The 15406-nt window shown below is 34.2% G+C and overlaps 1 protein-coding gene across 1 annotated transcript; it reads right to left on the bottom strand.

Moving 5' to 3' along the window:
• Positions 1–2066: 2066 nt before the first annotated feature.
• Positions 2067–14205, bottom strand: LOC115975715 (RNA-binding KH domain-containing protein PEPPER). The gene is made up of 6 exons (XM_031096614.1): positions 13723–14205; positions 13377–13638; positions 5207–5355; positions 4855–5121; positions 4069–4263; positions 2067–2489 (listed from the first exon to the last, which is right to left on the bottom strand). Exons 1-6 carry the CDS (start codon positions 14068–14070, stop codon positions 2310–2312), a joined length of 1401 nt encoding a protein of 466 aa, XP_030952474.1. The 5' UTR covers positions 14071–14205; the 3' UTR covers positions 2067–2309.
• Positions 14206–15406: the final 1201 nt, after the last annotated feature.

The following is a 15406-nucleotide window of genomic DNA, read 5'->3' as shown; positions in this document are numbered from 1 at the left end:
CACTTTTATTTTGATTGTCAAATTACTTCCTAAGGTTTCCTTTTTCTTTTTTTTGATAAATACTTCCTAAATCCTAAGATATGAGTTCCTTATTATTATTATTAATAAAAGTCTAATTTTGGTTGATTTATTAGCCTCTTATTTTGGAAAACAATAACAAAAGATTTGGTCACCTCTTCTGTTTAAATATTCTTTTTATTATTAAAAATCTAATTGAAAACATTCTTGAAATGTGTCATTTAATAAATTCTGTTGTTTGATGAGTATTTTTTTTTTTAAATGGCTTTATTTGCTATCGAATTATTAAACATTTAAATCGATTCATTTTGATAAATTGAATGATAAAATTCACAAAAATTAAATCTAAAAGACTAGTTTAATAATTGAAGTAAAATCCAAGGGTGTAAATTGAATTTTAGTTTTTTATATTTTATACTAGACTATAGTGCCTAGTGTGTTTTAGAAATCAGCGATTATAGTTTCAAGACAAAATATGTTTTTCTTTATGAAATTTGATTTTTTTTTTTTTTACTTTCAATTCTTTATTTTGAGAAAAGTTGCATTTTTTTTTTTTTTTGGCAATGTGAGTGTGGATAGAATTTTTCTTTTCTTTCTTTTTATTTAAGTGTATTGACTCTCAATTTGTCTCATTGAAAATATTTTTTTTAGTGTTTGGTTGAGTATTTGAAAATGCCAAGAAATCATTTTTAATTATTTGTTTCATAGTAAAATGAAGAAAAAAAAAGTTCTTAATCTCACAATCCATCAAATCTAAGCAACTTACCAACCACCACCAGATCGACAAAATCCAACCCAACCTACTCCATCGACCACCCAAACCTCCACCAAACTAGCACAAACTCTTGCACCACCACTCAACTGACCACTCAAATCCATAGATGAGAGAGAGAGAGAGAGCCACCACCGCAACCCATAAACCACCCAAAATACCCAAATCGAAAAACCCTCACAATGGAAAATAAAAAAAAAATAAAAATAAATAAAAATAAAAAAAGATCTAAGAACTGTTGGGTGAACCAACAATAGTGGAGGTTGGCCAGTGATGGAGGATACTAAATCAAAGGTCAAACCAAGAAAAAAAATAAAAGCTTAAGAAGGTCAAACCAAGAACAAGTGGGTGGAGCTTGATGATGAGTGGCTTATTGGTCTGGTTTGTGAGAGAAAGAAAGAGAACCTGAGAGTGAGAGAAGGAGGAGTTATGTTAATGAAATTGTAAAATGTTTTACATTTGTTTTAAACGTAAAATGTTTTACATGTTTTTTACTTACATTTTACCATTGATTGTAAAATACTTTATACTTAACCACATTTTACTCCGTTTTTTACTTACATTTTACCATTGATTGTAAAATATTTTATAGTTAACCACATTTTACTCCCAAACAAACATCGTAAAATGCTTAAAAGCAAAGCAAACAAATGGAGCATACTTTCAAATAAATAATAGGGTTAATTTTGAAAGTTAAAAATTGAATAGCAAAAGGTTTTAATTCTTTTAATGATAGTTTACTAGACCATATCAAAAATATTGTTTTGATCCTAATGTTCTACATGAATTAGGTGTAAGTTTAGCCATGTATTTATAAGTTCTTAGATACTCCCATCTTACAAGCCGGTTTTCAAGGGTGAGTTCTAACCATGAGTTCCTAATAAGTAACCAGAAATGTTACCACCCGCCCGACCAAGGACCCACAAACTGTTTCGACCTATGATTAGTTTAATTCCTTACCTTTTAATTAGACTCATTATGATTTTCTTCCATTTTATTTTAGTCTGGAGGAATATGTAACATATATACAAAGAAGCATGAATGAAATGGAGTTAAACCGGCTGTACAAAGACCCACTCGTTGGTCGAGTTAATCCAGTGTTTTCTCCAACTTTGACCTCATCGAGTTTGGCGAAGGAACAACACTTTTACTCTAGGTTTCAGGCCCAACCAGCAACTATGCTTCAGCAAGTTATGCCTAGTAGAACCCAGGTTAGAGTTTTATTCTGAGCCACGGGCTACTCTCTCTGTGAATATGCCCCTGGGTGTGGATTTTGATAAAGAAAATGCAAACTTTTAGGACCATAAGGAAAATCACTACTATCTCATTACATTTTCTGTCCCTCTTTTCAAGCTTAGCCACCCGAAAATTACTCACAGATCATAACTGTATTACATAAAATCAAGGCAGAAACCACTTCTGGTGACTTTACACAAACTACATTTAGTCTTCTCTAATCAGAATTAATTCGAAAGAAATTAGTCCACACGTACGAATTTGCCATTGGTCTTTCATCACCTCAAAGCCTGAAAGCACTGTAGCCTCCTAAACTCGAAGATCCATACCCACCATATGATTGTGAGGAAAACGAAGATGAAGGGTAAGATGTACTGCCCAACTGAGAGTAGGAATACCTCAAACCAGAATCTAGACCTCCATAGCTGCTTGTAACGGGTTCATTGTGACTATTTATAGCTTCCTGCAAATAGAAAAATTACATCTAGTATAGTCATGCTCAAATGGCACCTTCTTCCCATTAGAATGGGTCAAGATCATGGAATCAAACTCCACTAACTGGGAGTCTAACTCTACCAATATCAACTATCAAGTTAAACAAAAATTTCTGAGGAAGACCAGAAAATTGAAAACTCAATACTAAAACAACACCAGGGTTCAGTATGTTAAAAATTTTAAATTGGAAAATGATGAGGACATCAAACCTTATTAGATTGGATTTCTTATGTAGTTGGATTAATTTCGGATTCCATTGTTTATTTTTGAGATTAGATAAGTATTAGCATTTGAGTTCAATTAGGATTAGTTTTGGTATGTTGTTATCTTTATCTCTTTATTTTCCAGTTCTAGCTCTATATAAGAGATCACTAATTTATTTGTATTGGGAGATTAGACATGATTAATGAAATTTAGATTGAATATTTTCCAATAGTTGGGTGCTGACTCCTAATGCCTTAGGTGCTGGTGCCTAAGAGTTTAGCTTGGTGCTTATTTGAGTTATTTCAAGTGACCCTAAGTGCTAATTCTTAGGTTTACCCTTTAATTTTCTTGTTCTTTTATTTTTTCTATTGATTTTTATATTTCAACATTTTCACCCCATGATAGAATACTTGAGTCAATAGGAACATATAAGCATCATGAGGTAAGTAAACAATTTCCAGCAAATGATATCCCTATAAAATCAATGCTAATTCAGATTACATGAAATTTCAAGCAGGGGATTATGTCATGGTTCCAAGTAACCAATTGCAAGCTTGTAGTGCTGAATCACTCAAAATGTTGAAACATGTTGGACCAAATGCACGTCTTGATTTTCAAACTGATTACAAAACTGACTCCATCTTTAATAATGAGAATTTGGCTATTTTATAAAGGTCCAGCAGTTTAGAACTGACCCCATGATTTTGTTCAAATCCCTATGGTTTATTTCTACTAGGGGTGGAGAAATTCAGTGCTTCCTAGTTTGCTGGAAGGGACAACCAATATCAGACTACACTTGGATCACAAGAGAGGAATTACAATTTACAAAATCTTGATCCGGATTTGCTAGAGTACTACTCAGAGTTATACTTGACGGGGTAGAGTCTTCCCAACCCCGGGAGAGTTGATGAGGATAGCACACCTTACTAGATTGGATTTCTTATGTAGTTGGATTAGTTTAGGATTCTTATCCAAAAAAAAAAAGTTTAGGATTCCTTTGTTTATTTTTTAGATTAAATAAGTATTAGCATTTGAGTTCAATTAGGATTAGTTTTGGTATGTTGTTATCTTTATCTTTTTATTTTCCAGTTCTAGCTCTATATAAGAGACTGGTTTATTTGTATTGGGAGATTAGACGTGATCAATGAAATTTAGATTGGATATTTTCCAATAGTTGGGTGCTGACTCCAAACGCCTTAGGTGCTGATGCCTAAAAGTTTAGTTTGGTGATTATTCCAGGCGACCCTAAGTGCTGATTCTTAGGTTTACCCTTTAATTTTCTTGCTCTTTTATTTTTTCTATTGTTTGTCCTGCATCAGAAAATCAGTGAAAAAGGTTCCTACCTGAATCATATGTTGAGCTGTCTGAACCTGCGATGAGGTTCCTTTAATTTCCACAGTAATTTCATCAGGTAGTCCCCTGCTCTCTTGCACGGTTAAGAATGCTCCACTACTACGACGAATGAGTGCAATATTGGTCCCTTTAGTCCCAAGGATAGCCTCAGCATAAGATAATGGGATTTGCATTGTTTGTGTAATCTGATTATAGGAAACAATGAATGAAATAATGTTAACAAAACTAGTAACCAAAATGAATGAAAAGAATGCAAGATCTAATCAACCTACAAACCATAAAATAAATAAATTATCCACCTTCTATGCTCAACATTCAGGGAAGTATTATAAGAAAGGTGAAATGACCTGGAATTCTGGTGTCAGATTATAAAGAAAATGAATAGTAAGGCCTGATGCAATCTTATATGGGTGGAGATATTTGTCATTTAATTTCAAGGCACAATAAATTTTGTTCCCACATCAATATCTAAATTATTCAATGTCATGAACCAGTCTGTAAGGTTTACGCCTTAAGGTACATGTAGAATCAAACTTTTTGTGAAAATTTAACCAAAAAAATTATAGAAAATACCCCAGCCAGCACATCTGCAAGTTTTCAGGGAAGCATAGAGTATATAAGAAAAGTGAAAAACAGTTGGTTTCATTAGACCCAAAGGCAAAGCACACACCAGGCACTTGTCTTGTATCAACATAAAGGGCCAGTCAGCCCAGTCTTATATCTTGAAGAATTAAACTTCAAACTCAAATAATATAAGGAATAGTTAAAATGTTAACCTGAGTAACAATAGGAGCACCAGTACGACCAAGTCCTGAAGAACGAATCCCAGAAATTGTAGGATCTTGTCCATAGAGTGAAATTCCAGTGGCCGAGAGTTGAGACTCCAAACGAGTTTCACGATCTAGGAATAGAGAATCCTTCTTTGTGGACATTGAGAGAGGATAATCAGTGGGAATTGCAGTTTGAGAAGCACTATGCAGTAAGGACTTGTCTGGCCAGGTATCAACTATGCGATCTTGTGAGACAGGCGCTGGTGCAGCATACTGAAAATGAACATTGCAACACAATTACTATGCCATAGTGTAAAAAACCATAAATAACTAGACAATTTACAGGAAATGTGCTTACACTCTTTTCAAACAGTGGAAGAACACTATGATCAACCAAAAACTTCCTAAGGTGACCCACTACTGCTTCTAGAGCTTTGAGAACCTTCAAAGTTTCTCCCTGCACTTCCACAATCCTCTCATCTGTGGCAACATAGAATGGCACCTCATCTGCCAGCACAAAAATCAAGTATAATGTGCCTTCCTTGTTATAAAATAATAATTATTGGCAAGTGATAAAGAAATTAGAAACCACAAATTCAGAGAAGATGATTTATAGGCAATAATTCCATCTATTCATAGAGTCATAGACAAATACTTGAGAGGTCCATGGAGGATAGCGATGAAGTCATGGAAGATTAATATGCCATTACTTAGCAAATTCGCCTATTCAAGAATTATTTTATTGGGTCCTTGTGTGAAGCCCAATTGAAGTGAAAGTTGTGTCATTTTAACTAAGTACAAGTCTTTTAGGGTGAAAACAATTTTTAATTTGGGTTTTTATTTTATTAGTTATGATCAATTTTATATTTAGGGGCAAATCTGTAATTTCTGCAATTCCCGATAATTAAGGGTATTTTGGTAATTGAGTTGAGTCTAGGATCTTCTAGGGTATTCTAAGTATCTTAGGTTTATTTTCTTTGGGTCCAAGTATTTATTAGGTTTGGTTTACTAGTCAAACTAGTAGGCCTAATACTAGTAGGAATCTTATTACTACTAGTACAAGTAAGAGTCTTAATCATAGTTGTCAGTAACGTACGATACGCGATACGTATCGTGTACAAAAAGTTTCGTATCGTAAGTGTCCATGAATCATATCGCATCGTAGAATCGTACGTATCGTATTATACAATACAAAGACAATAGACAAGTGGGTTTAAAATGAGTTTTTTTTTGGATTAAAATTTGTGCTTTAATTTAAGTCCAACAACATATTAGAAATTTTTTAACATAAAATTATTGGGCTACTTAATTGAGCCCAATAGAATAATGTCCATGATTTTTTCACCCTCTCCTCTCTTTCTCCTATAAAATTTGGACTACACACTAAACACTTAATTTTGATATTTGCAAATTTCTTTTCTATACTATGAATAACATATTAATTGACAATATAATTATTTTTATTTTTGTTATAAGTCTAAGAAAGCAGAATGCCGAGAAAAAATATATTAAAAAAAAAATTATTAAAACAAATGAATAAGAAGATATGATAAATGTTGATGATGATGAAGAAGAAAATGTCAATAAAGAAATAATTTCGCAAGATGATGAACATTATGATAATATTGAATTAGATGAAGTTGATTAAACAAGATGACGAATATGATTAAAAAGAATTATTATTTTGGTTCATTGACATGTTTATCACTTTTGAGTTTAATTAATTTGAATGTGTATGTTATAAACACATGTTAATTTGATTTATTTAGTTAGCTAGCTTTGTTAAATATTATTACATAAGTAATGATTAAATTTTTTTGGAGGAAACCAAGTGATGATTAAATTAGTCTTTAGTTGAAAATATTTCAAACTTATAATAAATATATTTTTTGTATGTATATCTACCATTTTTTTTTATAAATTTTATTAGGTATTTGTATATCTTACAATACATGATACAAAAAAATAAAAAATCAATTCAAGATACAATTTACATTTTGACAACTATGGTCTTTATATATGTTGGGCTCAATGTATTCAAAGGAAATAGAATGAGCTGATTAATAAAATTGGGAAATAGAATGAGCTGACTAATAAAATTGAGCGTTTTGGGCAATAGGCACATTGGCCTTTGTTGGTTCTTTCTCCTTCTCTCTTCTTTTCTTCATCTTCTTTTTTCTAAAGTTACTGTTGACACAACCCCTGGACAGCCCTAATTTCTCTTTAATTCTTCTCCTTCCTCAACCCTAAAACCACCACAAACACACACAGACAAATTCCCTAATTTTTCCTAGATCAATTTGGATCAAAACAAAAATCATACTAAAATCCTAGCACAAGTTCTCAATGATTTTCTTCCTACAAATGATGGTGACTAATGTGGAATTAGAGTCTAAATTCAAGACTTTCTCAAGACTACAAGACTTTGTCTCAAGATTATGAAGACAAAAAGACTTAGCATTAGTTATGTGAAGTTTAATTCAATGGATGAGAAGCTGAACTCTATAGATGCAAAGCTCAACAAATTATGCTCTATGCGAGAAGATATGAAGAAGCTGGAAGTTGCTATTTTGGCTAAATATCCTGATAGAATAGCAATTTATCAACAACTTAGAGATCCTAAGTTAAAGCCTACTTTATCCCCCACCCTTGTTGGCAAACATTGCACCCACCACGAACACACGCAGATAAATTCCCTAATTCGTCCTACATCAATTTGGCATTAGAGCGAAAATCATACTAAAATCCTAGCACAAGTTCTCAGTCAAAATTTTCTTCCTACAAATGATGGTGACTAACATGGAATTAGGGTCTAAATTCAAGACTTTTCCTCAAGACTACAAGGCTTCATCTCAAGATTATGAAGGCAAAAAGAAGACTTTGCATTAGTTATGTGAGAAGTTTAATTCAATTGATGAGAAGCTGAACTCTATAGATGCAAAGCTCGACAAATTATGCTCTATGTGAGAAGATATGAAGAAGCTGGAAGTTGCTATTTTGGCTAAATATCCTGATAGAATAGCAATTTATCAACAACTTAGAGATCCTAAGTTAGAGCCTAGTTTATCCCCCACCCTTGTTGGCAAACGTTGCACCCATTACCCCTTTAAAATTTGATGGATGCAGCACTGAAAACTTGCTGTTACAGCAGCCTCAATTGCATATTGGTTTAGTACCAGAAGGTGTGGCCTTAAAGGAAGAAAATCAGCCTTGCCAAAGGCCTTGTAGTTGAATTGGCACATCCCCATGCACAAAGTGCGCAGGGGTCTAGGGGGGAAAGGATTCGAGCTGCGGGGTTAGCAGCATGTTGTAATTATCTCTCAAAAAAAAAAAAAAAAATCAGCCTTATGATTCCCCACAAGTCCACCTTAACAAACAACCAGCGGAATGTGTTACAAGGCCAACAGTTATCACAAAGGGGAAAGATGAGCATGAGGTTGATCATGGAAATTTCAAGACCAAGGAAGATATTGAAGTCATTGCTATGGGTCATTCTAAACGGGATTGTTAGTTGCAAAGCCTTCCAATCATTGATTTCAATATTCCATATGAATTTAGCAACATGGTGGAAAAGGAAGATTCTTTATCTGTCCTGCTGTTTCCAAAAGTGATTGAAGAATTGGTGAAAACTCCAAGTTCAAAGGTTCTTATACTTCAACACTTTGAAACTCGAGGTCAAGTTTCTTCCAACCAAAGGAGAATGATGAAGTCATGAAAGATTAATATGCTATTACTTTGCAAATTCGTCTATTCAAGAATTATTTTATTGGGTCCTTGTGTGAAGTCCAATTGAAGTGAAAGTCATGTCATTTTAATGGTCTAAGTATGAGTCTTTTTGGGTTAAAACAGTTTTTTATTTGGATTTTTATATTATTAGTTATGGCAAATCTGTAATTTATGCAATTCCTACTAATTAAGGGTATTTTGGTAATTTCGTTGAGCCTAGGATCTTCTAGGGTATTCTGAGTATCTTAGGATTATTTTCTTTAGGACTAAGTATTTATTAGGTTTGGTTTACTAGTCAAACTAGTAGTCCTAATTAAGGGTGTCAATTCGGTTTGCGTGCTGTGTCATGTCGAGGTATGCGTGCTGTGTCATGTCAAGGTAGAGGTATTCGCCTAAATGGCTCAACCTGAACTCAACCCATTTAATAATCTTGTTATGACCCTTCAACCCTAACTCGACCTGTTAATGAGATGGGTTGATACAACCCGACCCACTTTACACACTTAATAAATAGGTCATGTTGGGTTGACACAAATGTGACACAATCCATTTCAAACCGTATAATATTATAATTTAGTTTTTTACATCCCAAAAGTAGTGCATACACTTTAGGTCTTCAACTCACATTCAAAATAACATAGTTTAACAAAAATAAAATCAAATCAAATATTTATAAGAAGCTTTAGAGTTTTAGGGTTTATAGGGTTTACACATTTAGGGCTTGTAAAGTTTCAATTTACAATTATATCACTTATAAGTTTTTGTAATTACTCACTTTTCTTTTTAAGTTTAAAATATAAGTTGAATATAAAAGGTATTTAACAAATTTAAAATAAAATGAATATTTATTTGTTATATGAGTTCAATGGCTTGTGTTAAATGGATCATTTCGAGTTGACACAAATAAATTGGCGTGTCATATGTGTCGATTGTGGGTCACGCGGGTTAATCCGCTTATGACATATTTCTTATCATATCACTTTTGGGTCGACCCGTTTATGACCTAAATCCACTAAGGTCCAACCCTAACCTGCAAAAACCCATATCTAATTCGTGTCGTGTTCACAGCTTGTGTCAAACATTTACACATGGAAAATTCCCTAATTTGTCCTACATCAAATAGAACTCCAGGATTATTATTTTTTTGATAAGTAATAATATTTATTCAGATTGAAATCAACAAGTATGCAAGAAGTATACTAGCTGAGGGTTATACAAGAGATCTAAAATTACAATGAATGATAAAATCAAATAAATTTGAAATAGAAAACTCCCCTGAAGCTACCATCCACTTGAGCAAGGTCTTCAAATATTTTGCTTTTAATTCTAAAGTTGTCCCCTCACATCCTTAAAATTTTGCTTTTAATTCTAAAAATTTAGAAGGGTAATGCCTAGTTTTCCGGAGTTACACAAACATGGACACACGCATGCATGCACATGTGCGCACACTCACATCTGGCAGATCCTTGTTAATAACCCCATTTCCCCAAAATTTGCTAACCCCCAAAGTAACTCACAACCAAGGGTGAGCCAAAACTGCCAAATCCAAAAACCTACAAACCCATCAATAAACCCTTTCCAACAAAATTTACCTTACCCATACACATACATGGCCCAACTCCATGGAAAAGTGGGTATGGTCAAAGAAGCAAAGCTCAAGACAGCAAAAACGTAGGAGAAGAGAGGAAAAGAAAGGAAATGAGGACCGTGAGTTGAAATAGGCCATGGAAAGATAGGTATGGACGACCAACCATAAATACATCGACAACAATCCTAATCCACTCAAAACATTTGCTCACTTTAAAACCAAAACTCCCCATCCTATACAATGATGACCAGTGTAGTCAAAGGAAAGCCAAGCGCTCACCTAGGCGTCTGGGTGAGGCAAGGCACCTTAAAGGCTCTAAGACAAGGTGCCTTTAGTGAGGCACTCGCGTTTAGAGCCTAGGCGAGCAAGGCGACCACCTTAAGCCATGAAAAAGGTGCTAAGGAGAGAGCCTCAAGTAAGGTTTTTTTTTTTTTCAATTTTATTTTATTTTTTATAGAAATTTTTTGTAAAACCTATTTTTAGATTATTAATTTCAAAAGGCATGTTATAAAGCCTATTGTTAGTTAAATTAATTTACAAATTTATTTTGAAAGACTTATTGTTATATAGAAGCTTGCTGTAAAACCTATTGTTAGAACTAACTAATAGAGCCTAAGCCATGTTAAACCTATTTTGAAATAATTTGATAGACCTAATTTCTTCATGCTACACATTGAAAAACACTTTAGTATAATATTATAATACACTAGGTACATATAATTTAAGTTCCATATGTATAATAAATATATTAAGAATTTGGTGTCTCGCTTTACTCAGGCTAGCGCCTTTTTGTTGCCTCACACCTCTGGCAATACAAGGCCTTGGCGCCTTAAGGTCGCCTTTCGCCTTTGACTACCTTGATCATGACCTTTGGATATGATTTCGTCTTTATCACCGAGGCCCTTGATGAGATTTGCTGGGAGATCTGAAGTAAAAGAAGCTCACTGCTTATGATGATGTGTTTTTTTCTCTTTGATTGGTGATTTTAATTTTTAGGGATCTGGAGATGTTGGATGACCTGTATGCATCACATGTTTGTCCTAACAATCGTGATAAATTGGTTTGGATTCCCTCTCCTAAGAAAGGATTTCAAATAAAAAGTTTCTATGCGGTACTTCAAGTTAGAAGTACTAATATATCCCATTTCCCTTGGAAATGCATATGGAAAAGTCTTTCACCACCTAGAGGTTTTTTTGTGTGTGTGTGTTGTGGTGGTGGGGGGGGCGGGCACGGAGGTGGCTATAGGTAAAGTTCTGACTGCTAATAATCTGTGTAAGAGGGGCATAGTTATAGCAGATTGGTGTTGTTTGTGTAAATCGGCTGGTGAAATTGTAAGTCATCTGTTTATTGCATTGCCCTATAGGTTTTGATCTGCAGGCATTTTTCCTCTGTCTTGCAGGGGTTAATCGGGTGATGCCAGTTTCTGTTAAATCTATGATGGAGTCTTGTAGTGGTGTTTTGGGTTCCCATAGATATGCAACAGTGTGGGGGACAACCCTGCCAATTTTGATGTGGTGCATATGGGGTGAAAGGAATCATTGTACTTCTGAGGATAAAGAGTCAACTTTGCCGAATCTAAAGTTTTTATTCTTGAAGACTATATATGAATGGGGATCGAAGTTCTTGGAGACTCTCTACATAATCACTGATGGAATTTCTAGACTCTGTTTTTGTGCTGTTAAAAATACGGCCTGTTACTTATACAACAACAAAACAAAAACAAAAACAAAAAACACTGTAGTTTGTTCTAAGTTATTTAAGGAGATATGGGAGTTTTGGTTTATTTTAATTATGTATGGTCATCCTATCAGTTGTCAAAATATTTCTTGGAAAAAATAAGTGCCTACATCAACCATTCAGCTAAAAACACATTGATTGTTACAATGCCTAAACTAGCCAGGCAGCAAGAGATATGCATGTCACACTTTCACATATATGCGAATCTAAGAAACATAGATACTGGAAAATAGTCAGCATATCTGATACAGACATACCTAAGACCTAAGATACAGAAAAACATGCATCTGTACAGCTCAGAAATGGTGGGATGTGGATGGGATACAGCACAGATACGACACAAATAATTTTGGGGGTAAAAGTTGATTTTTTTTTTTTTTTTTTTAAGAAAAGGAAAAAGGAAGTTTAAATTTCTATGAAAATCAAAAATGAATCATGTGTTCTTTACTTCATTTGTCATTTATAGCTACAAATTATATCAAAATTTATACATATTTTGTAACTTTTTGGTGTTTTTTATTTATCTTTTAACATAAACATATACATTTAAAGATTATTGTATATATTAATTAATGTATCCTTGCCAAACTGTATCTATATTTTCAAACATTGATGCATCGTTGAGTTCATCGTATTGTATCTGTATCTTTAATTGACAATAGAATAAGCCCCAACCTTCTGAAAACCAATTGAAAGAGTTGGAATTCAAGAACTTCACCTTGCTAGCACACAGTTCACTCACAGATTTCCTCAAAGATCCTACATATTGTAATTGTATTTTATATCAACCCATTCAGTTTTAGTATCTTTGGAATAAAAGAGATCTGGTAATTCTACATCTAAGCCATTTTGGCAATAAGTCCAGACAATTAAGTCTTCAGTAGGCAAGCCAATGTTTCTTTATCATGATCTAGTCTATTTTACCTGCTTGCTCCTAGTTGGAACCGCACTAACAACCCCACCAACATCTAGCTTCCCAAAACCTTTTTTTTTTTATTTTTTCCTAAAAACAAAAGGTCATTAAGTAGCGATCACAGGTATTGTTTGGAAAAAAAAGCACAGTTCTACCTGCTACTACTTTTTCTTGCTTTATTTCAAACCCAATGCTTCCTTAATTCTTAAATTAACCGCAGCATAGATAAAATCTAAACAATTAGGCATTAGCCTAAATTTTTATTTAAGGGAAAAGTAATAAGATTTTATTGAAGTAAAGGACATGCCTCATGTACATAGGAATATACACATAGTAGTCCTAAAGAGATGCAATGAATGAAAGTTACATTCTATAAGAAAGTGAATCGATGAAGTATAAATATAGAAAAAACACGGGACCATTCAAACAACATTGTAAGGAAAGGTGATTTCAGCTGAGTAAACAAAGTTCTAAACAACTAGCCTAACTATATTGTTCAACACTGCACTAGTTCAAGTTCAAGAAAGAAGTAGAGTAGTAATGGCGGAAAAAACAAACACATACCTCCGGACAATACTCTGACAGAAGCACCGGTACTCTCCTGTATAGACTTAATTAACGAGCCTTGCTTTCCAATCAAATTAATGGCTTGTGTGGATGCCACCAATAAACGAATAGAACAAAACGCCAAACCAGCAGCTCCTGATGTTTTACCATCACCACCCTCATTCTCAGGTAATCCAGAGACCCTTTTGAAAATCCGTATTACCGCATCCATTGCAGGCGAGAGAGCAGCCTCTGGCTCTTCCTTTCCCGATATCAGCACCTAAAAGAAAAAATCAGAACTGTCAAAAAGAAACCCTAATTTGCTGCTTTGCGTGTCTGGTAAGCAAAGAAAGAAGAGTGATACAATGCGATCAGGAGTGCCAAGGGCCCCGTCGAGGACGCGAATGCGAGCGCGGGTTTCTTCGCACATCTTCTTGATGAGATCGCCTCTGCGCCCTATGATGCTACCCACTTTGAGGACTGGAACTATCAGCCGGAACACACAGTCACCTGGCCAACCCGGCCATTTCTTGTCGGCGGATGGAGACTCCGACTCCAAATCCGGATTTATTGGCTCGGACTCGGGTTCGGGTTCGGGTTCGGGTTCGGGTTCGGTTGCTGTTGTAGCGGTGGTGGGTTCGGATGGGACTGTTTGAGGGTCGGACTGTGTAGCGGTCGTGGAGCCGTTCTGGGTAGCTTCAGTGGTTGCCATGACCGAGGTCCGAGAGAGAGAGATAGAGAGAGATTAGGTTTTAGCAGGGAGAGAGAGCGAGAGAGACCAGTTATAAAAGGAGCGAGTCAAAGAAGATGGTTTACTTTCTGCCTTTCTTTTCTTTTCTTTTTCCAATTCCCAGTCCAAAATCTTATTTATATACTCATCATCGTTACTAGGGAATTTAACTCCAAAGCAAATGTGCTCATTTTTCTTTTTCTTTTTTTTCCTTCCGAAATTAGCAATTTTGATTTTTTTTTTTTAACTCACCCAAAAAAAAAAAAAAATGGCTGTCTTGTCTCAAAACATTTGCTAGTTTATGTTTAAAGTATCCACTTTTCCAAATTCTTCACATCAGATTATCTATTTTACATTACATTTTATTAAAATATCAATTTTCTTAATTTTTTTAATTGTTTCTCTTTTTTCACACACAGCAACCATCACCTACTCTCTTACTTCATTCTTAGAATACATAAAAAAATAATAAAAAATTGAATGTAAAATGAATAATCTAAATATAAATTTATGCGGTTACTATAACAATCGTATATTTTTACACAATTTTGCATAGCATGATATTAGTCAACTTTAGATTTGATTGGCTAAAATATGGTACTTTTTCTATTATACAAGCATTTGGATGCAGAGTACTTCACAAAGTTTCCCAAGTCTTATTTATTAAAGGCGAAACAAAATTATAATAGGAACATTATTTTCAAAAAACATTAAAGCTAATTTTTTGGTTATTTGGTAAAAGGTGGGTGTTAGTAAGTAAATCAAAGTTTACCCGACTTATGATGCATGGCGCATTCACAAGGATTTATCATATAGGGTCTGGAAATTAAGGTCAGAGGTTTGGAAACGCCTCCCTGAAAAAGATTTTATAGGAAATGCATGAGTTAACAATGAGAACGAACATTCTCAAAAAAAAAAAAAAAACCAATGAGAACGAAAAATCCTTGACTAAGTTCCTAAATTATTAAATTGCATTACCGGACCTAATTTATCAAACTTAAATTATCAAGTTTAAGATGTTTCTACGGTCATTGGCTTGAAGTAAATTGAATTGATTCGAAGTGAATGATTCCTAAACAGATTACATTCAAATTTTCTGATTGAGTTTAGGCTGATTAAACTAAATTGATTCGAAGAGAGCAAGAAATTACGTTAAACATATATAAACAACTACAATATTTGATAATACACGAAAATTAGTAGGTTGGAATGTTTCGAGCTATTGTGATAGTTTTAGGACCTGAAAGGAAAGAAAAGACTGGCAAGGGTGATTGGAATAACCCAGCCAAGAACCCTCCAACGACTAAGTCAGTTTTCT

This window comes from Quercus lobata, chromosome 2 (genome assembly GCF_001633185.2).
Source record: "Quercus lobata isolate SW786 chromosome 2, ValleyOak3.0 Primary Assembly, whole genome shotgun sequence".
NCBI lineage: Eukaryota > Viridiplantae > Streptophyta > Magnoliopsida > Fagales > Fagaceae > Quercus > Quercus lobata.
The sequence above is the reverse complement of the archived record's forward strand: the minus strand, read 5'-3'. Positions and strand labels throughout refer to the sequence as shown.